We start from the raw sequence: 24,410 nt of genomic DNA on the forward strand, positions 1-24,410 counted from the left end.
TTCACCAAACATACGTTCTACAACATAAAGCACAATCTAAACACACACTTGTAACGGTTTAAGGAAAAGTCCAGCTACATGGTAAAAGACGTCTCACCTCACAGGAAACTTTCATGCATAATCTTCCAACAAAGATGGAATTTAACACTGGCACAAAATGCTGAATTATATCAAAGAACAGAATTATCATAAACAAAGCATCAACATCCATTGCCTGTGGGTTCATGTCAAGATACAAAGTTCTGTAATATGAATGTGTTTAGTAAATGTTTGCTCAAACAAGCAGAGCGATTAAAAAAGCTAAAGAATAAGGCTGAAGAGCCCAAGGCTCCCTAATGCAAGACGCTTAATGATAGGTGTTCATTTGCATATCCAGGGCCAGAATCTGTGCAGAGGAACTTGGATTTGTGCATGTGCTTATTTTAATTGCAAAATATATAGTCATCTTTTTTTCGGAGACCTTGCATGCACTGGATTGAAACCACTAGTGTCGTTCAAGTACAGAAAAGGCCCAAACCAGCGAGAGACGTCCTGGAACAAAAATGACCTTTATGGGATAATCCCACCTTCGGTAAGTGAGTATTCATTAACCCCCCGGGGATCACTCATGATGGGAATGAGATGGGTCACAACTATGCGGTCAATGTATCAAGACAGGGTTGGGATTACATTGATGCTATTTTCCAGATTTTCTACCAGGGAGATGTGGGGTACCACAGCCGGATTCGGCAGTATCTGCCCTTGACTTGATCAGGGTACCAGGCCCACGCATCGAAGCCAGATATGACACGGGCTAGGAGATATTTCCCGCATACAGTATGTGATTTTGCGTCAATACAACAGGGGGCAAGGATAATTGATGTGAATATAGAGCCTATCATTATCAATTGACAACCCTGCCTTCACGTGGCGCCCCTCGTTTCTAACAAAATGGGCTCTGACGACCCTTGGGCCTAGCGTCCCCTTGGGTATATCCAGCTAAACAACTTCCATGGATCTTTTTAAAGTGAAGTTTTCCGTGGAAGTCGCCTATACCCATCCATAGGTGAAGAGGCGGAAAGTAAGTAAGTGTCAATACACTCAAATCATTTGTGTTAAGCATACTCTTAATGCATGACAGTACTGTATCACTTTTTTAAGCATAATAAAATCCCGCCCAGTCAGAGGATGCACAAATATCTTCGTTTAACGATTAGTTTATATGTAAAATACCTAATTAGCAAATACAGACAGACACTACTGAAAACCTGCAACCAGAACGGTTTGCACTAGGAGAGGATAATATCACAACACTGCAGCCTGGACATCATCAGCACAGATGTCATTTCTCATTCACAACAGAGGCAGACTTCCTGTGCTCATCCGTAGGTCCTTAGTAACTCGGAGGAGTAAAGATTTCAGATACATACTGATACACAACAAGACACATTGCATTTAAAATCACTGCACATGCAGGAAACACAGGCAGGTATGTCTCCCAGTGACCCCAACAGTGAAGGGCTTCCTGTCACTATCACCCCCAATATCTGTCTCTCCTCGTACACTTACTTGCCTCTCTGATCCTGTCACACTCACTGCTCCCACTCCTATCTCACTCACTGTTCTCCCCTCCTGTTACTCACTGCTCCCCTCCTCCTATCTCACTCACTGTTCTCCCCTCCTGTTACTCACTGTCACGGTAGCTTGTGACAGGCTGTAATTTACACCAAAACTATATATAAATATATATATACCTGGGTTTGAACTGGGACGAGACTTAGATATGATAAAATATAATTTATTCCTTGATAAAGGTGAACACAACAGATTATACAAATAACAGGCAAAATATAGACACTTACTTAAAGATTAGGACAGAAGGCCATCAGGATACAGACTTGGCCACTTCTCCCATATATTTCAGTTGACATCACAGCAAGACAGGCAAAGTTATACAGCAATACCTGCATCATCCCAAGACCTTGCATAAAGACACAGGCCTGATGACATGCAGACATGAAGATCATGAAGCACATTTGCATGAAGAACATGAAGAACATTTGCATGAAGAACATGAAGAACATGAACAACAATGGGTAAAGGGTGGTTCTGACTTATATATCATTTTAACCCCCTCTTTCCCAGATACGGCGCCGTGCCGTCTAGCAAAAGTCCCTTTGAAGCTTTTGAAGCTCATTTGGACTTCCAGGGTCCAGTGTGAAAAGTTACACTTACTCTGGCTAGTTCCTTTTGGTCAGTTGGGCCAAGCATAAGCAATTAGCAATTTAGCCTTTGATGACCACGCGATGTAAATTCTGGTATTCCTGCTCATTATCATAGCAGGGGGTTGCAGTTTCTCAGAACTCAACCAAAATTTCATATTTACTGCAAATCACCTCATAACTTGAGTTCAGTAATACATACAGTCAGGTGAGATATATTAATACATTCCGTCCCACCTGACGCTCGCAGAGAGACCAAACATTACAGTGTAATATGAAAATTAATAGAGATATTAATATCTGGCAGCCACTAAGGGCCAGATATTAAGTGTTTGTAACGGTTGGTGGCGGGGAAGTCCCACGAATACAAATATGTAGGTCTTAGCATGTTCAGCCAAGGACATCTCATAGTATTCTTATATTTAATAAGGTTACTCATTTTGATATCCTGCTTGGGGTTGCTCCACCCCTACCCCCATCAATAAACCCTTTGAAGCAGGATACCTTTTGCTGGAGGGTGTGAATAACAAACACTTCCATTCCTGGGTCTCGCATAGCAATACCCCTGTGAAGCCAGGCTAAATTCTAGCAGGATGTCCTGTTTAGCATACAGAGGTAACCCAGCTTTAAGGTGTCAAAACCATTTGGTTCCTCATGCATTACAAAAGGGCAGGCATTCTGCCTGTACATTAGCATTAGCACACCATTAGCATTCTGCCTGTATATTTCAAAAACTGCAAAAAGTCACTTTATCAAAAATATATGTTCCTCTTATGACAAAGTTATATTTTTAATATGTGTGTACTTGGGGGGGTGACCCGGAGGCTGTACCCCAAGGCTCAGGGTCCTGGCTTACTCCGTTCCCAAATTACCAGTTTTCAGGTAACTGTTTATTCAGCACTGCATATAAGATTAACCCCTTAAGTCCCAGTGGGTGGGTTATGCAGACACTGACCCAGCAACAATACATTTTACACAGGGGAATAAGCATTTTCATGTTATAACAAGGGTTAAATCACATTTCAGGACCTCAGCCCAGTTAACCCCTTGTCTCCCTGGCGAGGTTAGAGGGGGGCCCTTGGGGAGTAACCCCGTTAATCCCGGGCCAAACCCTCACTATCATCACACTCACTGCTCCCCTCCTTCTATCTCACTCACTGCTCCCCTCCTCCTTTCCCACTCACTGCTCCCCCTTCTGTCACACTCACTGCTCCCCCTCCTCCTCTCACACTCACTGCTCCACCTTCTGTCACACTCACTGCTCCCCCTCCTCTCACACTCACTGCTCCCCCTCCTGCCACAATCACTGCTCCCCCTCCTCCTGTCACAATCACTGCTCCCCCTTCTCCTCCTCCTCCTGTCACACTCACTGCTCCCCCTCCTCCTGTCACACTCACTGCTCCCCCTCCTCCTGTCACACTCACTGCTCCCCCTCCTCCTGTCACACTCACTACTCCCCCTCCTCCTGTCAGTCACTGCTCCCCCTCCTCCTGTCACACTCACTGCTCCCCCTCCTCCTGTCACACTCACTGCTCCCCCTCCTCCTGTCACACTCCCTACTCCCCCTCCTCCTGTCACACTCACTGCTCCCCCTCCTCCTGTCACACTCACTGCTCCCCCTCCCCCTGTCACACTCCCTGCTCCCCCTCCCCCTGTCACACTCCCTGCTCCCCCCTCCTCCTGTCACACTCCCCCCTCCTGTCACACTCCCTCCTCCTGTCACACTCCCCCCTCCTGTCACACTCCCCCCTCCTGTCACACTCCCTGCTCCCCCCTCCTGTCACACTCCCTGCTCCCCCCTCCTGTCACACTCCCTTCTCCCCCCTCCTGTCACACTCCCTTCTCCCCCCTCCTGTCACACTCACTGCTCCCCCCTTCTGTCACACTCACTGCTCCCCCCTTCTGTCACACTCACTGATCCCCCCTCCTGTCACACTCACTGATCCCCCCTCCTGTCACACTCCTCCCTCCTGTCACACTCCCTGCTCCCCCTCCTGTCACTCACTGCTCCCCCTCCTGTCACTCACTGCTCCTCCTCCTGTCACTCACTGCTCCTCCTCCTGTCACACTCACTGCTGCCCTCCTGTCACACTCACTCCCCCCTCCTCCTGTCATACTCACTGCTCTCCCTTCCTGTCAGTTAAAGCCACCTCTCTGTCGCACTCTCAGTCCCCTTATCACAAACTCACCAATCCGCAGACATGTTTCCGGCTTCAACTCACCAAATCCAGAATCCCTCCCCCCTTGACAACTACAGATTCCGGGATTTCCCATCCCCCATTGCTTCCTGGGAATCGTGGTCCCTTCCCCTGCCACGCAAGCATAGACTTTGCTTGCTCCCCACACTCACTAGACTACAACTCCCAGCAGCCCACGCGGTCGCCGCGCCAGGCCAATCAGCCGCCTCCGCTCGTCTTCTGTCAATCATGGTACGTCACCAAAGAGGCGGTAGTTGGACAGCGTCCACCCACGTCCGCTTCCATACCAGCGCGATCAGGGATTGGCGGAAGCGCGCACATTTCTGATTGGGTGGATAAGAGGCTCACGTGAATCTGCGGTCCAATAGCAGCGTGACATTTGCTGGGTATATAAGGGACTTGCAGGGCGGGAACTAGTTCTTTCTCTGGCTGGCTGGCAGGCAGTGAGGTGAGATCTGTGTGCTGGGTAGTGCTGGGATCCTGGCCACGTGTTGTATGGCAAGGCTTATTGTTTAATTTTCCTATTGTATATATGTTAACTTGTAATCAAGATAAGTCTTAATTATATAGTCTTCATTCAATTAAGCTGCTGAGTCTTCACACGTGGGGTTTGTGTATGGCCTGTGTTGGTGTGTATTGTATGTATAATTATATTTATATAGTGCAGCGCTTTCATTATTTATTTTAATCTCTATTGCATGTGTTATATATCCTGCCGTGCGTAAGGATGTGACTGATGCTCTAACTGTATTCGCACATGGTGCATTTATATATGGCTTTAAAAGTATGCGTGCTCGCTCACTAAATTTCCATGGGGTAATAGGAATTCTTATGTTCTCCACTTACCTTATTAGCAAGCCCCAGTACATTACTACCCAAGTACTGGGAAAGACAAGCAAACGTTGTTTTACATTTCCAGGGATGTCTCCTCCAGTTTCAATCATGCGCTCCATGGTAGGATCTGCAGCTGACGTGACACTTGGGGGCAGCTCTGACCCTCCATGAACAGGTCAGTGTCATGTAACCCAGGGGGGCTCAACTCCAGTCCTCAAGCCCCCCCCAACAAGTTTTCAGGATCTCAGCTTCAGCACAGGTGTCTCGGTCTGACTGAGCCACCTGTGCTGAAGCTGGGATATCCTGAACTGTGAGGGGGGGGGGGGAGAGACTGGAGTTGGGCCCCTGTATGTAAACCACCTGGAAGTTCACCTGAGTGCGTCACATGGGACCGCTCAGGTGTTTCATTGCCTGTGATGTTTCCTAAATTCTGACACCTCATATGAAACTGTAAATACAGCTTTCTGATTCTGCTTTTTGGGCTGAGGCACTGAGCTGAAAGAATGCAGCTTTTACTGCAGTACGGAGCAGGCGCCTTATTGTGCAATCATTCTTTCAGTGCTACGTGAGCCGGTGGTGCTGGCATACAATTAATCTGCATAAGTGGAGCGCAGGAAAGATGCTGCATCTGATTGGAGAAGGATAAATTGGTAAGTAGGTATTAATGTGCAGTTTAGCATGCTCTGCCCATATAAACAGGACAGGCCTGGATTTATTTTCAGGGGAAATTGGGTTTACTGACTTATAAATATAATAATTATATTATCTTGAATTAGAGTGCAGGATGGGCCGTTCCCTTTCACCTGTCAACCAAGGGGGTTAACATTGCCATCAATTCCCTTTTCTCGGGTGTAAGTCTTATGTTGTGCGTTGCCTAAACACCTACAGTGACGCCCAAATGGTCTAAAGAACCTGGAGATCCTTATACAATGTCCCAAAGTCCACAGCACTGCCCAAATAATTGGTTATATGTTTAATGCCTCCAATACCACTAATCTGATTCGAGCCTATGTAGCTTTTTGACAAATACATGCCCCATAGAGAGATGTAGGCGCGATACATTGCATATTAACTTTTTTGTCTTATTGGATGCATTCAATGTGTAACGTGAGTATTATGGGTATGCTGTGGCTTTTTTGACTTTGGGTCTTTTCCTGAACTGGTTGGATATACCTGGTTCATCTGATTGTACCCCAGACCTATGCATGGATGATTATACAGGGCTGAATGCATCTGCAGGGCTTAGCAATCGAAGTTATAAACATCAAAATGCCTGAAATTCATTGGGGCATCTGAAACCGGCAACTCTTAAAGGCTCTCATGGCATTTAGATTGGCTTCGGCATAAAGACAACTCGTGTGAAGAAGGAAGTTATATCTGGGTGACTTTAGCACAACTGTGGCTGACTCCTGTCCTCAAGGGCCACCAATAGGTCTGGTATTGGGGATAGCCCTGCTTCAGCACAAGTGGCTCCATCATTAGCTGTCATGACAACATGTGTGCTGAAGTGGGGATCTTGACCTGCTGGTGGCCCTCGGACTGGCATTGGCCACCCCTGCTATCCAAGTTTATAAAGTTAGTAACTTGCCCAATGTGCATGTCCTGCTTTTTCTAGTGTTATATATAAATATATATTTATTTTTATTTATTTATTTAATCCCTTGAGCACTGGAGTTGCCCGCCCTGCTTTAGTCAGAGAATCCTTTTATTCAGTGAAAGCGGATTCCCAGAGGAGAACATGTGCAAAGCTTATGATGATCTCTGAATTTCTGACACCTCGTATGAGTGCTGCTTTTGCAGGACCTGATTTTCATTTACACGCTGAGGCTTTTGCACAGACTTGGAAGTGCTCAGATCCTGTAAAATGTTAAATCTATTTACCAGCTTTTCCATATATTTTTTTTTTCTCTGTAGAGTACTATTGTTTCACTCCTGAAATTTGTCTCCCTGCCAAGTATGAACAAAGGTAAGAATCTTCATTAAAAGCTCTTCAAAATACTGGTTCCATTCTGTTTCACGTTGCCACTGTTTGAGCCACTGATGATACATTAATATTTTCTGACACCTCATCTGAGAGCTTTGTGCAGCTGCGGATATTCTGTATCTGAGGCTCTATCAATTGAAGGAATCCATTTTTTTTTTCACTAGATTTTATGGTGCTGTCTTAATGAAGCTCATCAGTACCATGGCCTAGCATGTTTGATTATTGATGCCTGTGTCACTTGCTGTGCTGGGCATGTGTTTCATCTGCCATGGGAACAAATGCTACAGCCCAGCCTGGAGGTGGCCTCTGAATTGTAATGTTTTGGTTCTGCCTTACAAACCCCCAAATCCTGATGTTGTGTTTTTGTATTCACGGTCTCCTATGCAGGGCATGTTTACAAAATATGTAGAACTTTATTTTGTTCATTTTTTTTTGTTTGTAGGAAGTCGGACAGAAGAGCCCCCCACAAGGTTCTGTGGGGGCATTGGAATCTGGGACTCACTGAAATGTTTCTCTAAACATAGATGTTAATAGTCATATAATGAACTTCGTTATGTGAATCTGATTGTGGCATGTTCTCAATCACTGAACATTCATCTGGTTCCTGAGGAAGTTTCGGCATTAAAAGCTTTCCTCGTTTGAACAAAACCACATGTTAATTTTGCCTCTTCAGGGCTGTAGTGTTCTGAGCTCATGAGCCTGATCAATTTTATTTTTTAAATAAATGTTACCTTCTTACTAAACTTGTGCAGGTTTTGTTTTTTTAAACTGGTGTGAGATGGCAGTTATGAACCTTGAAACTTACCCTCACTACAGAACGAAATCCATACATTTCTTAAGCGCAACTTTTATTCTTACTGAAATTTCAACAAAAAAATGTAATGGAGACAGTGATGTTCAACACAAGTGTGGTAGGATATAGGCGGAATGTCAGCTTGTGTGGTCTAGTGCAGGGTGTCTTAATACCAGTCCATAAACCCCCACCAGTCCTCAAGCCTTAACATGTCAGATATTCAGGGTATCCCAGCTTCAGCACAGGTGGCTGAGGCTGACTGCACAATGTGTGCTGAAGCAAGGAGCTTCTGACCTGTCGGGAGGCTTAAGCGCTGGACTTAAGCATTACTGCTCCAGGCAATGCAGAGTAACACAACTTACCATGGGTCAAAGCTTGGATAATTCCTCTGTAAGAAGAGCAGAAGCTTTCACAGATGTGGTGCAGATATGTGGAAAGAAGAATAGGGGCGCAATGCAAATTACAGGGAATCAGAAGATGTCCCTATCACACAATTTAGGTAGTGGTGAAGGGCATATATAATATATCACAGTACTCACACAGCCAAGTGTGGTACTGGACAGAGGTAATGGTATCTTCCACGGCTGCCGGCTATTGTCAAAGACCTTTCCTTTATGGAGCTCCGCAGTCTGATGCCAAACACTCGTCTGCGTCCTAACACGAATCTTCCCCAGCTCACACAGTACTGTATAAGTATGCAAGGGTGACACCACACATCATTATATAAAGGTGTAATTTATTCAAGTAAAAAGTGAGCAGCAGTACACTCAAACTCACAGCAGAGACCGCTCCGGTACTCGCAGCAAACGCCCGCGCTGCAGTGTCTTCCATTGCCCCGCGTCTGGTGCTCAGGACTCCAGCAGGGTGCTCAAGCGGACCACGGCAGCTAATAGCGGTCAGATGATGCAAAGTCCCGGGCCCCACATGAATTACGCTTTTCACAATGTATTGCTTCGTCGGGTACCTATTGGCTACCGTAATCCGCTTGCGCGCCCTGCTGGAGTCCTGAGCACCAGACGCGGGGCAATGGAAGACACTGCAGCGCGACGCGGGTGTTTGCTGCGAGTACCGGAGCGGTCTCACATGTGAGTGTACTGCTGCTCACTTTTTACTTGAATAAATTACACCTTTATATAATGATGTGTGGTGTCACCCTTGCATACTTATACAGTACTGTGTGAGCTGGGGAAGATTCGTGTTCGGACGCAGATGAGCGTTTGGCATCAGACTGCGGAGCTCCATAAAGGAAAGGTCTTTGACAATAGCCGGCAGCCGTGGAAGATACCATTACCTCTGTCCAGTACCACACTTGGCTGTGTGAGTACACTGATAAATATTTATATTCCCTTCACCACTACCTAAATTGTGTGATAGGGACATCTTCGGATTCCCTGTAATTTGCATTGCGCCCCCTATTCTTTCCACATATCTACACCACGAGGATCGCGGGGAGATCCTCGGTTTGGGGTTGAGCAGCAATCAAAACCATCTTGTTTGGGCTAGTATGGCCCACTTATTATTTTTTAGCACTATAGTATTATTCGATTTGGAGGGAGCGCCCCCAGGTTTCTCTTTTACAGATGTGGTGCAAACTAGTGGGGCTTGAGACTGGAATGGGGACAATCTGTAATGTACACAAATTGTAGAGAAGTGGAACAGTATTCTGGCTGATTTGTTCCTTGGGGTGTTAATACCTAACTGCATCACCAGCTCCTGGTTTGGATGTAAGCTAAAAGCAGGTTCAGTCGGGCCTGCCATGTGGTTATGGGTGGGTCTATACATACACAACAGCCACCATGCTGAGAAAAGGAGCAATGAATACTGACATGAAGTGGTGGATCTGCAGAAAACCAGATTCTTCATTGTTGTGAAAGTTGCAAGGCCTAGAACCTGAGTCTAAAGTACAGGATGGTTTTGAACTCAAATCAGTTTGAAAATTAAACTAATTCCATATGAGCCCAATAGCTGGGCTAATATTAGCATGGCACAGCCTAATGCTCAAATTAACACAAGTCTTCAAACCAATGGTATGTTGTACAGCTAAGATACGCAGCAAAACAAAGTTGAGGTCCTAAAAACCCCACCGTAACCATGTTAGAAGCTTTTTGTCAAACAAGCCATGAACGCACAGGTCAAAAGGACATCTAAACTTTTTATGGGATGAGGGGAAAGAAAATGGCCGTTCCCTGAGCACCCTTTCAGGATCCCAGACACACCGAAACCCTCAGGCTGATATGTCAGGAATATCACAAACATGAACAATTATGATCCCTGGTTGAGTCAGTGCATTGGGAGGGAAGCTCCCTTTTTTTACATTCAAAGTGAGTTTCACAAGTCATCATGGAAATCCCCCCCCCCCCATCCTCACCCTTCATGTGGAGTTAGGAGTATTCTATCATTTTGGCACATCCCACCCCAATGGAAAGGAATTGTATGTAGAAGAATAGCAGCTCTTTTATGAGTATCCTGTTGCATGCGCACAAAGTGGGACCGTTAGGTAGCGGAATATTCCTTTATGGGAACAATCTGTACAGTCCCAACGCATCTCCCTACACGGGATATATTAAATGATGGCACTGCCTAGAAGGACCCAATACCCACACTGATTTAGATGTCCTTTTGGTCAACACGTCAGATTGCTACCCTCACAGATATACAAACACAGACATGCACAGACAGATACTCTTCACAGGGGCGGGGCTGTGCTGGGCGGGCCCCTGCAGAGAAGGTCCCCAGTGGAAATGCTGGACGCTCTCATCAGTCTTTGTACAGAAATCCGGATGGCCACTTCCTAAATAGGAGTGGGGCTGCTGGATCAGGATTTGCAGCATCCCGAGCCCTTTACTTCCTTTTTGACGTAGTCATGGAGTTTGAATTTGGGCTCGTTGGGGAGTTTCATGGACCTGTGCTTCAATTCTCTGGCAGAGGAGGATCAGCATCGATTCCAGGTGAGGGCAAAAATTGGTTTAAAAAAGAAAGACGAGTCAGTACATTGAGTGCCTGGTACACTTCACCACCATTAGTAAAAAGACGGGTCACTATGTCACCTGTACTCAATAACAATTGGCAGTTTTAATGGGCCACAGGCAGCAAAGCCACAGTGTTCCATTGGGCAGACTGAAGCTAACACAACGAGCCCTTGTTAGCTAGTGCTGTCTAATGGTATGGATGAAATACTGTAGTAGGTCCTCTGTCTCTAAGTGATTGTATGACGTGGGTGACTAGACAAGCAAATGCTCACTTATGTGAGATAAAGCTTGAAGGGCTGTAGCAATGGGCAAATCCATAGAGGGAATAACTTACTTTGCAATGGCAATGAAGGCCAAGTCCACATTCAGACCACTCTTGGCGCTAGTCTCCATAAAGGGCACACCGTATTCCTGGAAGAGACACATTGTTCCAACAATACTGTAATACATAGGTCTGCCAATGCTTTAGGTCTGCATGGTTCCAGTGTGGACTCTTGCCTGTACATACACAGCTACGATCGTTCCCTACTCTACGACACCCCATTATAAGCACTTCAGCACTTGGCCTCCGTCCCACGGTCAAAATCAGCTCTGCCTTGGTGAGGTGGAGGAGGATGACCCTCTTTTGGCCGAGATATATGACCAAAGACCTCTGTTTTGAGCTTATGAATATGAAAGGGTTAATAATATTGCCTCGCAGGGTTTATGCAGCATGTTAAATAGAATTAGGCGATTAGTAATGGTTCATTTTTTTGGTCGTACACTTTACATATGCTAAAAAGTTCTCTTGTGCAGTGGCCAGTAATGCTTCCAGAGAAACATGTATCAAGACACAAATTGTACAATTGTGGGGTAACAAATCTGCCATATGTGTGCGAATTGTAATCAATAGGATTTTCTATGACACCTCTGGTGCAGTTTATTAAACACCAGAGTTGCACCACTTTTGTCTTGTTACATAGACCCCATGGAAATTACTGACTGATATGGACCATTCAGGCTTTCTACTCTCCATACTTAGACTGTTTCTTACCATCGTGGGCAGTTCCATCAATGCAACTCAACTCTGCCCCCTACAATCCATGCTTTAGAAGACTGTGCAGCGTTCATGGACTCACCTTAGCCAATCGCTCGCCATCCTCGATCTTGACCACCCGCTCATGAGTAGAATCCACCTGTGGCCGAAACAGAAAGAGGGACCGAGATCATTAGAGAACACAGCAGCATGAGTAGCACAGTAGCCCCTAGGATGGTGTAATCGCTATACTACAACTCTGGTGGTGTGAGGGATTCTGGGAGTAATTGGACAACAAATGAAATAACTAAGAATCAGAGGCCTATGAATGGCAGTTTCTCAACTTCTCAATGCAAGTTATGACATGAAAAAGTACCTCACTTCACTCACTGGAGAAATGAAGCAAAACGATTTGCCATGGGTACGGTTTCAGGTTCAAAATCCAAACATTGTGAACTTTGAATCCGGGATACATTTGAACTGATACCCAAAAAAAACCTCATTCATTCATTTTTTGTTTTAATTTAAAAAAAAAAAAAAAAAAAGGAGTAAACTGGTTGACATTTTCAATCAAAAAGCAGTAACATTTTTCACAAAGTTTGGAAAAGACCGGTCACCTTTTGGGGAAAAGAAAAGTGAAACAAATCAAAAACTAAAATCAATTGCGTTCAGGCAAAACCACAATCAGATTTCTAAACTTGGCTTGGCCGGTGAGACATTACTGCTTTCCGCCTCTGGCCTTTATGTTCTTGAATCGTCACTTGCTTCAAGCAGCAATACAGCTTTCATTTTTTTTATTACAGGATTGAAGCAGGGGGTCTCTGGAGCGGAATTATATTCATTTCAGCTCCGGGGACCCCCTGCTCCCAGAGATACTTACCTCTGTAGGGGGCACCGGTATCTCTTTTCAGTTTAAATGTCCCGCTCACGTGGGCCAATAGGAAGCCACACCAGGTGATATCACAGCTTTCTATTGACACGCGGGACATTTAAACGCCGCCATTATGTTAGGCACACCGTTTCTCTGACTGCAGAGATACCAGCATCCCCTACGGAGGTGTGTATCTCTGGAAGCAGGGGGTCCCCTGAGCTGAAATTAACACAGTTCAGCTCCGGAGACCCCCTGCTTCAAAACCTGCAATAAAAAAAAGGAAGTAAAACCCGTCTTGCTGCTTTAAAAGACAAGGCCACTTTCTGCCAGGCAGCCCAATACAAGAGCAATATAAGTGAGGAATGTGTAAAAGTGCATCATATGGGAATCTTTCGTAAATTCAGTTACACCCCCCCCCGCCCTTCCCAGATAGCACCCCTCTAGTACATCATATATTGTCAGCTGAGCAGGAACCCCCTCCCCCTTGTTGTGAAGATGTTATGGGTAGCAAAAAGCTAAAGATGGAGAACGAATTTCAGGAGGGCAGGACTCCGCGCTCCCCGTGTGCTCGAAGCAGGCACCCATGCTGATGGCTTTGACACAGATGGGGCCTAATGCAGAGCCCGGGACAGTTTTATATTGGGAAATACATTAAGAGCCGAGCGTGTATAATTATTCTCTGCGAGAGCTGGGCCGGGCGGAGTGTGAACGCATGTTTTATGCATTGCAAGCTTTCAAGTAAATGATGAATATTTAACTGGAGCTACCGGCTTTTACAGGAGCAACAATGTCCGGTTATTACTGGGGGGTGAGGAGAGACCCCCGGAATACCAAAGGAAAACAAAACACTTCTTAATATTCAGTATTCTGATTTCTTTTGAATATCCACCAGACATAGTTTCAAAATTGTAAGCGACTGTATTAGAGAAGAAACATCAATGCCGTTTTTAATGAGTTTTAATACATTGAGCATCCGTTGATTTCTATAGCAGGCTTTAGCCACCACCCCTGCAGTGCAAGACCTTTGTAACACTTTCCTGTTTGTGATAACTTGTTGCCAATATTCCCAGCAGTTTGAGCTGCAAACTGTAACAATAGGCAATGTTAATTTAGTAATATAAGAATACATTGTAGTTGCTGAGTTACACTGACTGAAGGATTGATTGAAACTGAAAGGCGGCCATTATGTTAGGCACACACTCAGAATTTTTACAGATGTATAACAGGAGCTGCTTGGACGGCCTCTTTACATCCTCTGAGAAAAACAAATGCCGGCCATTGTTTATATTACAAAGAAACGCAGCGCTGAAAGCTTCAACATAAAAATCTGGAATAAAGAACCAAAAAAAAGCCTGGGAAAAAATGAATAATTTTGGTTTTTATCGGAGTGGAACAGATTGCCCATTTAACCCTTTAACTGTAAATGGCCCTGTATAGTTTCCCAGGCATTTTGGCGCAATCTGCACTACTCACTCCCGCACTCTGTGAGGTTTATGTATCCAGGCAAAAGCAGAGAAATTCTGAGGCAAATAAATGCGCCGTATGCAATAAAGAAGAAAAAGCACATATAGTGCAGTCATTTTGCTCTAGAATTGTCTGGGTACAGAAGCCCCATCGTCACCATCTTGTGTGTGATATTTCGTGCAACAAGAAAGACACACGGGGGTAAGTATAAGCTTGTAATATGAGGGTGTATATATATATATATATATATATATATATATAAAAAAAAAACATGAAGTCCGCAGCACACTCAATAGAAAAAGGATTATTTAATCTCAATAAATCATTAGGCAATCACCAAAACTCAAGAACCTGATGATTTATTGAGATTAAATAATCCCTTTTCTATTGAGTGTGCTGCGGACTTCATGTTTCTGTGTATCTATTAGACTGGTTGGTGTTCCCCGTCTGTCTGTAAGCACCTGGATTTCTGATAAGTATATATTATTCAATATATTTTGTTTGTGGCTCTGTGTGTGCACCCAGCATTATATATATATATATCTGACTGACTTAACCCAGCTCTACAACATTAAAGCAAAACTTTAAACTTCTCATTATACTATCACTATAACCCAGGGGTGCTCAACTCGTCCTCAAGACCCCTCAACAGGTCAGGTTTTCAGCATATCCCAGCTCCCGCACAAGTGGCGCAGGCTTTGACTGAGCCACCTGTGCTGAAGCAGGAAGATCCTGAAAACCTGACCCGTTGGGGGTCTGGAGTTGAGCACCCCTGCTATGTAAGGAACCCCAGCCCTACCTTATCCAAACCTAGTCCCCAATTCGGAACTGATACAAGTGCAGCAGAACTGACACAAAACACTGATATATTGTCTCAAAGTAAGAAAACGCTGCTCTTTGCATTATTTTGGGCGTAAGGCTGGACACGTATGGCCCACGGTGACAGGCTCACGGTGTATGTCAGCGCGTGCCCTTTGTGTATTTGCTTCTTCTCAGGGTACAGCTGAGCTGGGATGTTCGCTCTCTTGTAACTCACCTTGTTTCCCAGGAGCATGATCACCACATTTTTCTGTGCATACTCGTGAATCTCTGTTAGCCAGGCCTGAAAAAGAAGGGAGAGACACATGTGCACCTGCTGGAAGTCAGCATTAATACTGTACAATTATCCTGAATAAGAGGATGACATTTTGGGGAATCTTCTTCTGATAGGATTTCCTCAGACACAAGGTGTTGCACTTCTAAAGCACAAATACAGGATGCGTGATAACCAGAGATCGTAGAGCGCACAATGAAGAGAAAAAGAAAACAATCAATGTTATGCTATGCTACATGTACATGTTATGCTACGCTACATGTACATGCTATGCTACGCTACATGTACATGCTATGCTACGCTACATGTATATGCTATGCTACATGTACATGTTATGCTATGCTACATGTACATGTTATGCTACGCTACATGTACATGCTATGCTACGCTACATGTACATGCTATGCTACGCTACATGTACATGCTATGCTACATGTACATGTTATGATACGCTACATGTACATGCTATGCTACATGTACATGTACATGCTATGCTATTCTACATGTACATGTTATGCTATGCTACATGTACATGTTATGCTATGCTACATGTACATGTTATGCTACGCTACATGCACATGCTATGCTACATGTACATGTTATGCTGCGCTACATGTACTTGCTATGATATGCTACATGTACATGTTATGCTATGCTACATGCACATGTTATGCTACGCTACATGTACATGCTATGCTACGCTACATGTACATGCTATGCTACGCTACATGTACATGCTATGCTATAGTACATGCTATGCTATGCTACAATGCAGGATGGTACAGTGTTAGATGGAATAGACAAGTGATACCTTAAATGGCTAACTTATGGTGAAAAAGAGTGCAAGCTTTGGTGCCTGCCCGATTTGCATTGCCATGTTACTTTGTGTATCACACTCATTTACACCTGTATATCAAAATTTACTAGGACAGGGGCGGCCAACTTCAGTCCTCAAGGGCCCTCAACAGGTCAGGTTTTCAAAATATCACTGCTTCAGCACAGGTGGCTCAATCAGTGGCTCAGCCAAAGACTGAGCCACCTGTGCTGAATCAGGGATATCCTGAAAACCTGTCCTGTTGGGGGGGGGGTCTCGAGGACTGGAGTTGAGAACCACTTTAATGATAGATGAGGGCTCATTTGATAGTGAAGTGGTTAACACACCCTGTACATCGTCTGAGTGATAAACAGAGAGAACACATATTTCACACTTGGTTTTGCAGCTGATACACAAAGCTTTCTTTCCCAGCTTTTTTGCAGTCTTCTTCACACTATTTTAGCAGTGATAATCTGCTCTCAGCCAGACAGAGGGGGGACACAGTCACTGTTAGGCTGCGACCATAGAAGGACAGGCCGCGCTGAGCCGTGCGGACGCTCCGCGCTGAGCCCCTCATCCTCAATGAGGATGTCTTGAGAGGGGGCTCGCGCGAGCGTCCGCAGGCGTGCTGAGGAGTTGAGTTTTTCAGCTGACAGCCAAAGCTCTTTTTCAGCGCGCTGTCGGCTGAAAACCTCCAATCACAGCAAAGCAGCGTCAACGTCACGGCGCCGGGACGTTGACGTCAGTGGGTCGCGGGCTATTGGCCCAGCGAAGTCACTGCCCCGCCTCCTGATTGCGCACGCTGGCTCGCCTGCCAGTCATGGGATCGCTGCTGACCGGGCAGGCGAGCCCCAGCGTCAGTGTGGAGGAGCGCGGGCTGAGGCTCTATGGACTCAGCCTTACAAGAGCTTGGAATAGGCTTTCTCCACTCATATGTAGTTTTACAGTTCGCCACTGGATGGCAGTGGAGACGCAGCAGAAAGAAGCCTGTGGTTTTCAAGCAAAGACTGTACAGCATTTTTTTTTTATAATGTATCAAATGTATTACCAGGAAGTAATACATGGAGAGGTTCCTCTCGTTTTCATGTATGTCCTGGGCACAGAGTTATGATAACAATACATGGTTACATTAAATGAACAGGGTTATATATTATATTTAAAGATATTTACTGAACAGTTAAAGATAATATGTTATATAACATGACTCTATACAAGGTTATAGTAACTCAGTGTGCCCACAGCAGCTTACAGTCTACCCAGCATATGATGTATTTCTTTATTTGTATAGCGCCCCCACAGTGTACTCACGCTTTACAAAAAGACAACAAAAAAAACAGAACAAAGGATTATAATACAATAAGTGCAACAAAGTCTAGGAAAGGAAATCCCTGCCCAGGAGAGCTTACACTCTAAGTGGAAAGTTGCGAGATTTGAAGTGACAGCAGGTGAGGGAATAAGTGCGGTGATACATAACTAGAGACGTAAGGTTGCCTCTGTTTAAGGAGGGGTGGGCTTGTCTTAACATTCATACCTTTAAAGAGGGTGGCACTATTTAACCATTTTGCCGCCCTGGCTATCGTGCCACAGCAGGGAAATGGTTAAGTCCTGTCCTCTCCTCTAGGCGATGGGAGCAGGTCCGTAGAACCCACATGCTGCGGCTCGGTGCTGAACGGGCCCCGCCGTTCTTTATCCCTGGAGCATACAATGTGAGGGATACCTGCCTGCTGCTACAGGGAGCACAGAGAGAAAATCCCTCCCTGAGAGCTCTCACCTCAATCCCTTTAACTCTGACCAGCAGGAGGTGACATCCGCAGCTCAAAACATCCGGAGGCCAGTGTACGACGCGTCGCGGGTGGGTGGGTGCTTTGCGGAAAATTTATGCACAGAAATCTCAAATATAATTGGGTGCCTCCGTACTAACCTTATAGTTCTCGGTGCGTGCCCTTACATGTCAGGTTTTGGATGAATATGTTGGTGCACAGATGTGGATGGGATGTACAAAATAATTTTATCTAAGCACCCAAAATAAGGCGCGAGTTCATCACAATCGCTCACCAAGTTCAACTTGGCGTAAACGCTAAAAGGTTTGTTTATATCAGGGGTGGGCAAGTCCAGTCCTCAAGGGCCACCAACAGGTCAGGTTTTTAGGATATCCAAGCTTCAGCACAGGTGGCTCAATCATTGGCTCAGTCGAAGCCTGCTGAAGCAGAGACTGAATGAGCCACCAGTGTTGAAGCAGGGACTGAAGGAGCCACCTGGGTTGAAGCAGAGACTGAATGAGCCACCTATGCTGAAGCAGGGATATCCTGAAAACCTGACCTGTTGGTGGCCCTTGAGGACTGGGCTTGCCCACCCCTGGTTTATATTATACGCGCAGAATGAATTTCCTAAGTATCAACCCAAAACGTATTTGCGCAGCACGGATGTTTAATTAAATAGGCGACGACATGTATTATTTTCGCAGCATGGATATTATAAATAATATTACACAAAACATTTATACTTACCAACACTAGGTATAAATAAAATATACACAAGTCTGTTTAAAATTTAAATTGTATCAATCGGGTATTCAACATGTCATATGTATAAAGTCACATAACGACCTTCATCCGATGCACATTGTAAAAAGGTTTCTGCTGCGTTTAGCGCTGATATTGTGACGCGCAATAAAAATGTCATTCTGATCTTAGTACATAGACTCTGCCGGGAAACGAGGTGACTATAAAGTGACAACGCCAGGCTGATCTTTACACACTGAACCAAAGCAGGGAGCGTTTTATTACTGCTCAACCCACCGCTATCCCTGGCATGAAAAAGAACCCGTGTTCCTGTATTGTAACTGCGCTGTACCTTACTCCAGCACTAAGAGAACATCCACGTTTCATGCACTGCCACATCCCTGTGTTTTACCTTATTCCGGCGGCTTTAGGATTGTATTGTAATTGCACTGCTATTCTGTCACTGCCGTGAACCTTATTTTCAGGCTGTAACATCAATGCCGTATATTAAACCATACAGGCCCCGTGAAAGAAAGTGGCTTTAACCTGTGTTATTATTGCAATGAAACTGGCTGAACGAAGCTATGTAGTGTAATAAAACTGCACGCAACATGTTAAAATAACAATGCATAAACATGTTCCCTGTAATATACAGTAAGAAACCTTTATTAAAACTGCTGCTGTTACATAAAATTACATTGTAACTGCTCCGATTTACATTTATACAGCACCCACAGTATCTGTTAGTAACCCAACTCCTTTGATGCCTCCTTACCATATGTAGAACGATAGAAGCTAGCTAGTATGTTTTAGAGTTGCACAGAAGATGATAATCTTGCCTCTCAGGGTGAGTTGGACGTGAAAGAGTTAAGCAACAATAGGAGGCCTCAGACCTATAAATTATACTGCACGGAGCTGCTCACCCTCTAATTAAAATTACCCGCTAACCACAGCGTGATCTCAGACACAGACTGCTATATCCTGAGACACACACATATATTTACCAAGAGGAACAACACGGAGGGGGAGGAGGGGGGGGGTAATTTCGTGATGCCTTCCATGTTGCAGAGACCCGCAGAGAGATACATACGGTAGCTCTCATTCTGTCCTGTGTCTCCACCCTGCTACAACCTTCCACCTCAGAGCTGTGCAAAAGCTCACAATTCAAGTATCAACACCTCGACCACTACACCTCACACTTGTAGCAGGGTGACCTGCTATGCCAGACTCGGCTCTATCCAGTGTCCTCAGCCCTATCCCTGCAGCGCAAATCTGATGCTCTATCGCTGCTCTGTCAATGCAACTGAATCCTGTCAGTGGCCCCTCTGCTATTTCAGCACCTCTGCACTGCAGCACCTCTGCATGGCACCTATGCACTGCACCTCTGCACTGCAGCACTGCAGCACCTCTGCATGGCACCTATGCACTGCACCTCTGCACTGCAGCACCTCTGCATGGCATCCATGCACTGCACCTCTGCACTGCAACACCTCTGCATGGCACCTATGCACTGCAGCACCTCTGCATGGCACCTATGCACTGCACCTCTGCACTGCAGCACCTCTGCATGGCACCTATGCACTGCACCTCCATCAAACGGTTCTCACATTTTACTTGCTCGTCCTTCAGACCAGCACAGGACACAGCGCGCATTAGCTCTGTATCTCACGGGCACCTGTCGGCCATCAGAGTGCAACCTCCGGTGACAACCCGTCCGATTAATGATCGGTCACATGCAGCCGGCTCCCTTATTGATCTTCCCTTCATGCAAATGCCACTTATTTCCAAGGTCTCGGGGTCAATGCAAAGCTCACAGTAGAGGTGACAAACGGTCAAAGGGTGCAACCCAGCACCCCATCTGTGCTTACAATCAAGCACAGGGAGATAAAGTGACTTGCCCAAGGTCACAAGGAGAGCTGACGCTGGCATTCAAACCCATGTACACCCACGTCAAAGGCAGTGGCATTACCAGTGATCTACTCCTACGGCCCATGATAATCAGATAGTCACAGCCCTCGACACTAAACACGAGCTCAGCCTTTTATCATACATGATTGTAAGCCATTATTCTTTATTTCCCAAGTATTTTCCCATTCTTTTACTATACTTCTCTCTATTGCCACTGCGGGGAGGCTGGTCTGTTCATCCACTACCACAGTGTCACCTTTCACCTACTTACTTATTTAGAAACTGAACTATTTTCCTGGTCTTTCTCTGACTCCTAACCCTATTACTGTCAGAGGGGCCCGAAACGATACTCTACTGTCACTCATCTTTACCTGCGTGTAAATGTTGAGGTTACTAAATCTTTTTTCTTAGGACCCTTTCAATTCTTTTGGAAACCCCTACACTTTGCCTGTGTCCTTGTAGGGGTGTGGCACGGTGGTACCGCTCCACCCCAATGCTCTCACCTCTCCCCATGGACCCTAAAAGTGAATGCATCAGCATGCACGCCTCCTCCCGCGCCTCCTCCCGCAGCACCATGTTTGTATACACACAGCACTGTCACAGTTCCTCACCATCCCATTATACAGTATGTGAGGTATACTGTCCCCAGCGTCCTTACACTGGAGCTAATTCCTGTTAGGAGAACATTTCTGCCGTGTGTGCCGGGTGCATGATAAGTGCAGCTCCCGGGTTTCCTGACGGCTCCTAACGTGTGCTCAATAAACACAGGTTGTGTTCTGTAACAGCATGTTGTGCCCCCGACAACACAGTGCAACAGCACACATTTACATGGACACACACAGACACAAAAAGTTACAGTACAGACATACATGAACCCCCCCCCCCCCACACACACACACACAAAGACAAGGTAACAAGAAAGACATGGATATGCACATACATACACACAGTGACAGCATAGATGTAGATGGACACACACACACACACACACACACACACACACACACACACACACACACACACACACACACACACACACACACACACACACACACACACACACACACACACACTGTAGTGTACACAATGTAACAGCAAACAACCACACAAATGTTTTCATGTTTTCAAAGCTTGGCACACACACTGTCACATCTATGAAGAAATCTTGTTAGTCCACTAAAAGCCATCAGAACAAAATGTTGAATCTGTACTTGTTCAGGAGAAATGTTGCCGCAAAAGACAGACAGACACACACAGTGTCTAAGTAGATCAGATTCACATGGACATACCCGTTGTAAACCCCTGCTGTGTATAGTGACAGCTTAAGGTGCACAGTTAGCAGGGTGAGTGAGACACTGCACACACAGCGCTGACACTTCCCTCACTCTGCAGGGATACTGGAAAACCCATTTGGAAAAATAAACAAGTGACGGTGTCGGATATGTCTGCTGAGTAAATATGAGAGCTGAGTGCTGGGCGGTGAGAGCTGGGGCTGAGAGCTGAGCGCTGGGGCTGAGAGCTGAGCGCTGGGGCTGAGAGCTGAGCGCTGGGGCTAAATGCTGAGCGCTGGGGCTGAGAGCTGAGCGCTGGGGCTGAGAGCTGAGCTCTGGGGCTAAATGCTGAGCGCTGGGGCTGAGAGCTGAGAGCTGGGCCTGAGAGCTGAGTGCTAGGGCTGGGGGCTGAGCGCTGGGGCTGAGAGCTGAGCGGTGAGAGCTGGGCGCTGAGCTGAGAGCTGAGCGCTGGGGCTAAAAGCTGAGCGCTGGGGCTACGAGCTGAGCGCTGGGGCTGGGGGCTGAGAGCTTAGCGCTGGGGCTGAGAGCTGAGCGCTGGGGCTGAGAGCTGAGCGCTGGGGCTGAGAGCTGGGGCTGAGAGCTGAGCGCTGGGGCTGAGCGCTGGGGCTGAAAGCTGAGCGCTGGGGCTGAGAGCTGAGCGCTGGGGCTGAGAGCTGAGCGCTGGGGCTGAGAGCTGAGCGCTGGGGCTGAGAGCTTAGCGCTGGGGCTGAAAGCTGAGCGCTGGGGCTGAGAGCTTAGCGCTGGGGCTGAGAGCTTAGCGCTGGGGCTGAGAGCTGGGGCTGAGAGCTTAGCGCTGGGGCTGGGAGCTGAGCGCTGGGGCTGAGAGCTAAGCGCTGGGGCTGAGAGCTGGAGCTGGGAGCTGAGCGCTGGGGCTGAGAGCTGGGGCTGAGAGCTGAGCGCTGGGGCTGAGAGCTGAGTGCTGGGGCTGAGAGCTGGGGCTGAGAGCTGAGCGCTGGGGCTGAGAGCTGAGCTCTGGGGCTGAGAGCTGGGGCTGAGAGCTGAGCGCTGGGGCTGAGAGCTGAGTGCTGGGGCTGAGAGCTGGGGCTGAGAGCTGAGCGCTGGGGCTGAGAGCTGAGCGCTGGGGCTGAGAGCTGAGCGCTGGGGCTGAGAGCTGAGCTCTGGGGCTGAGAGCTTAGCGCTGGGGCTGAAAGCTGAGCGCTGGGGCTGAGAGCTGAGCTCTGGGGCTGAGAGCTTAGCGCTGGGGCTGAGAGCTTAGCGCTGGGGCTGAGAGCTTAGCGCTGGGGCTGAGAGCTTAGCGCTGGGGCTGAGAGCTTAGCGCTGGGGCTGGGAGCTGAGCGCTGGGGCTGAGAGCTGAGCGCTGGGGCTGAGAGCTGGGGCTGAGAGCTGGGGCTGAGAGCTGAGTGCTGGGGCTGAGAGCTGGGGCTGAGAGCTGAGTGCTGGGGCTGAGAGCTGAGCGCTGAGAGCTGCTATGTGTGGGCCGATTTATCAGGGACCCGGCTGAAAAAAACAGGACTGGAATCAGATAGATTTAGAGCAGTGGCCATCTCCAGTCCTCGAGGGCCAATAACAGGCCAGGTGTTAAGGACATCCCCGCTTCAGCACAGTTGAAGACTGAGCAACTGATTAAGCTACCTGTGCTGAAGCAGGAATATCCTTAAAACCTAGCCTGTTGCTGGCCCTTGAAGACTGGAGTTGGCCACCCCTGATTTAGAGTATCAGGTTAGGAACAGGAAAGGCCCAAGCAGAAGAGAAAATAGGCCAGTCAGTAGGGCCTCGGGCATGGCTGTGCTGAGGCGCGCTTGCACTTACCTGTGAGCCCCTACAGCCGCAATGAGAGCGGCTTTAGTAGGGGCTCGCCTACGCTTCCGCAAGCGCGCGGCAGCTTAGGTCTTATGTAATATTTAAAATCACGCGCTTGTCAGAGCGCAGGGCCGGTCACGTGAGCGGTTCGCCCAATGAGGGCGAACCAGCTCCGTGATGTCACTGGCCCGCCCCCGATACGCCCCCTGACGGCGCGCTGTCTAAGGCCAGGGAAAGCACCCGCTTCCCGAGTCTCAGCACGCCCGCCGGAACCATGGACGAGGCCTAAAACATGCGGCACAAATCCATTTTTACCCACCTTAGCAAACTTGACACCCTCTACAATTCAATTTGTCGTTTTGTTCTCCAATGCAACTACAACACACATCACTGCGAAATGCTCAAAGAACTAGATTGGTCATCACTAGAGTCTAGGCGCAAAGTTCACCTTTCCTGTCTCACCCTCAAATACTTTCTGGGCAAGCTACCCAGCTACCTGAACAAGCTCCTCACCCCTACCACATGCAGCACCTATCACCTGAGATCAGACTCCAAAAGACTATTCATGGTCCCAAGGCTCAACAAAGTATCCGGACGTTCCTCCTTCTCCTTCCGTGCACCCCAAAACTGGAACAACCTACCGGAGACTCTCACATCCACCACCAGTCTAAGTTCTTTCAAATCTAAGGCTGTCTCACACTTTAACCTGGTC

At 46.9% G+C, this 24,410-nt stretch overlaps 2 protein-coding genes, 1 long non-coding RNA gene and 3 other non-coding genes across 12 annotated transcripts in view; 4 read left to right on the forward strand and 2 right to left on the reverse strand.

The window, feature by feature from the left end:
- The window catches only part of TRAF7 (TNF receptor associated factor 7), a 33,736-nt gene extending 29,246 nt beyond the window's left edge, over positions 1-4,490 (reverse strand). For 2 of the 4 annotated variants that reach the window (XM_075565709.1, XM_075565713.1), the window contains exons 1-2: positions 4,391-4,486; positions 1,842-1,979 (exon numbers count right to left, since the gene is read on the reverse strand). The gene's annotated coding sequence lies outside the window, so the exon portion shown is untranslated. Of the gene's footprint in view, positions 1-1,841; positions 1,980-4,390 lie in introns of all 4 variants that reach the window. The other 2 variants (XM_075565710.1, XM_075565711.1) reach the window with 2 other exon arrangements.
- A 325-nt stretch (positions 4,491-4,815) lies between these two features.
- Positions 4,816-7,960, forward strand: LOC142463229 (uncharacterized). Its single transcript, XR_012787393.1, has 5 exons — positions 4,816-4,847; positions 5,319-5,408; positions 5,793-5,883; positions 7,148-7,199; positions 7,660-7,960. It is a non-coding gene; the product is annotated as an uncharacterized LOC142463229 (long non-coding RNA).
- On the forward strand, positions 5,642-5,724 carry LOC142463738 (small nucleolar RNA SNORD60). The gene has a single exon (XR_012787487.1). It is a non-coding gene; the product is annotated as a small nucleolar RNA SNORD60 (small nucleolar RNA).
- Positions 6,980-7,063, forward strand: LOC142463737 (small nucleolar RNA SNORD60). Its single transcript, XR_012787486.1, has one exon. It is a non-coding gene; the product is annotated as a small nucleolar RNA SNORD60 (small nucleolar RNA).
- On the forward strand, positions 7,266-7,346 carry LOC142463739 (small nucleolar RNA SNORD60). The gene has a single exon (XR_012787488.1). It is a non-coding gene; the product is annotated as a small nucleolar RNA SNORD60 (small nucleolar RNA).
- A 1,445-nt stretch (positions 7,961-9,405) lies between the features above and the next one.
- The window catches only part of RAB26 (RAB26, member RAS oncogene family), a 97,631-nt gene continuing 82,626 nt past the window's right edge, over positions 9,406-24,410 (reverse strand). For all 4 annotated transcript variants that reach the window (XM_075565716.1, XM_075565715.1, XM_075565718.1 and 1 more), the window contains exons 7-10: positions 15,366-15,431; positions 12,098-12,154; positions 11,314-11,390; positions 9,406-10,928 (exon numbers count right to left, since the gene is read on the reverse strand). In XM_075565716.1, the coding sequence (XP_075421831.1) occupies positions 10,826-10,928; positions 11,314-11,390; positions 12,098-12,154; positions 15,366-15,431 (303 nt within the window). In that variant the 3' untranslated portion in view covers positions 9,406-10,825. The remainder of the gene's footprint in view (positions 10,929-11,313; positions 11,391-12,097; positions 12,155-15,365; positions 15,432-24,410) is intronic.

The sequence above is a fragment of the Ascaphus truei genome, chromosome 11 (assembly GCF_040206685.1).
Source record: "Ascaphus truei isolate aAscTru1 chromosome 11, aAscTru1.hap1, whole genome shotgun sequence".
Lineage (NCBI taxonomy): Eukaryota > Metazoa > Chordata > Amphibia > Anura > Ascaphidae > Ascaphus > Ascaphus truei.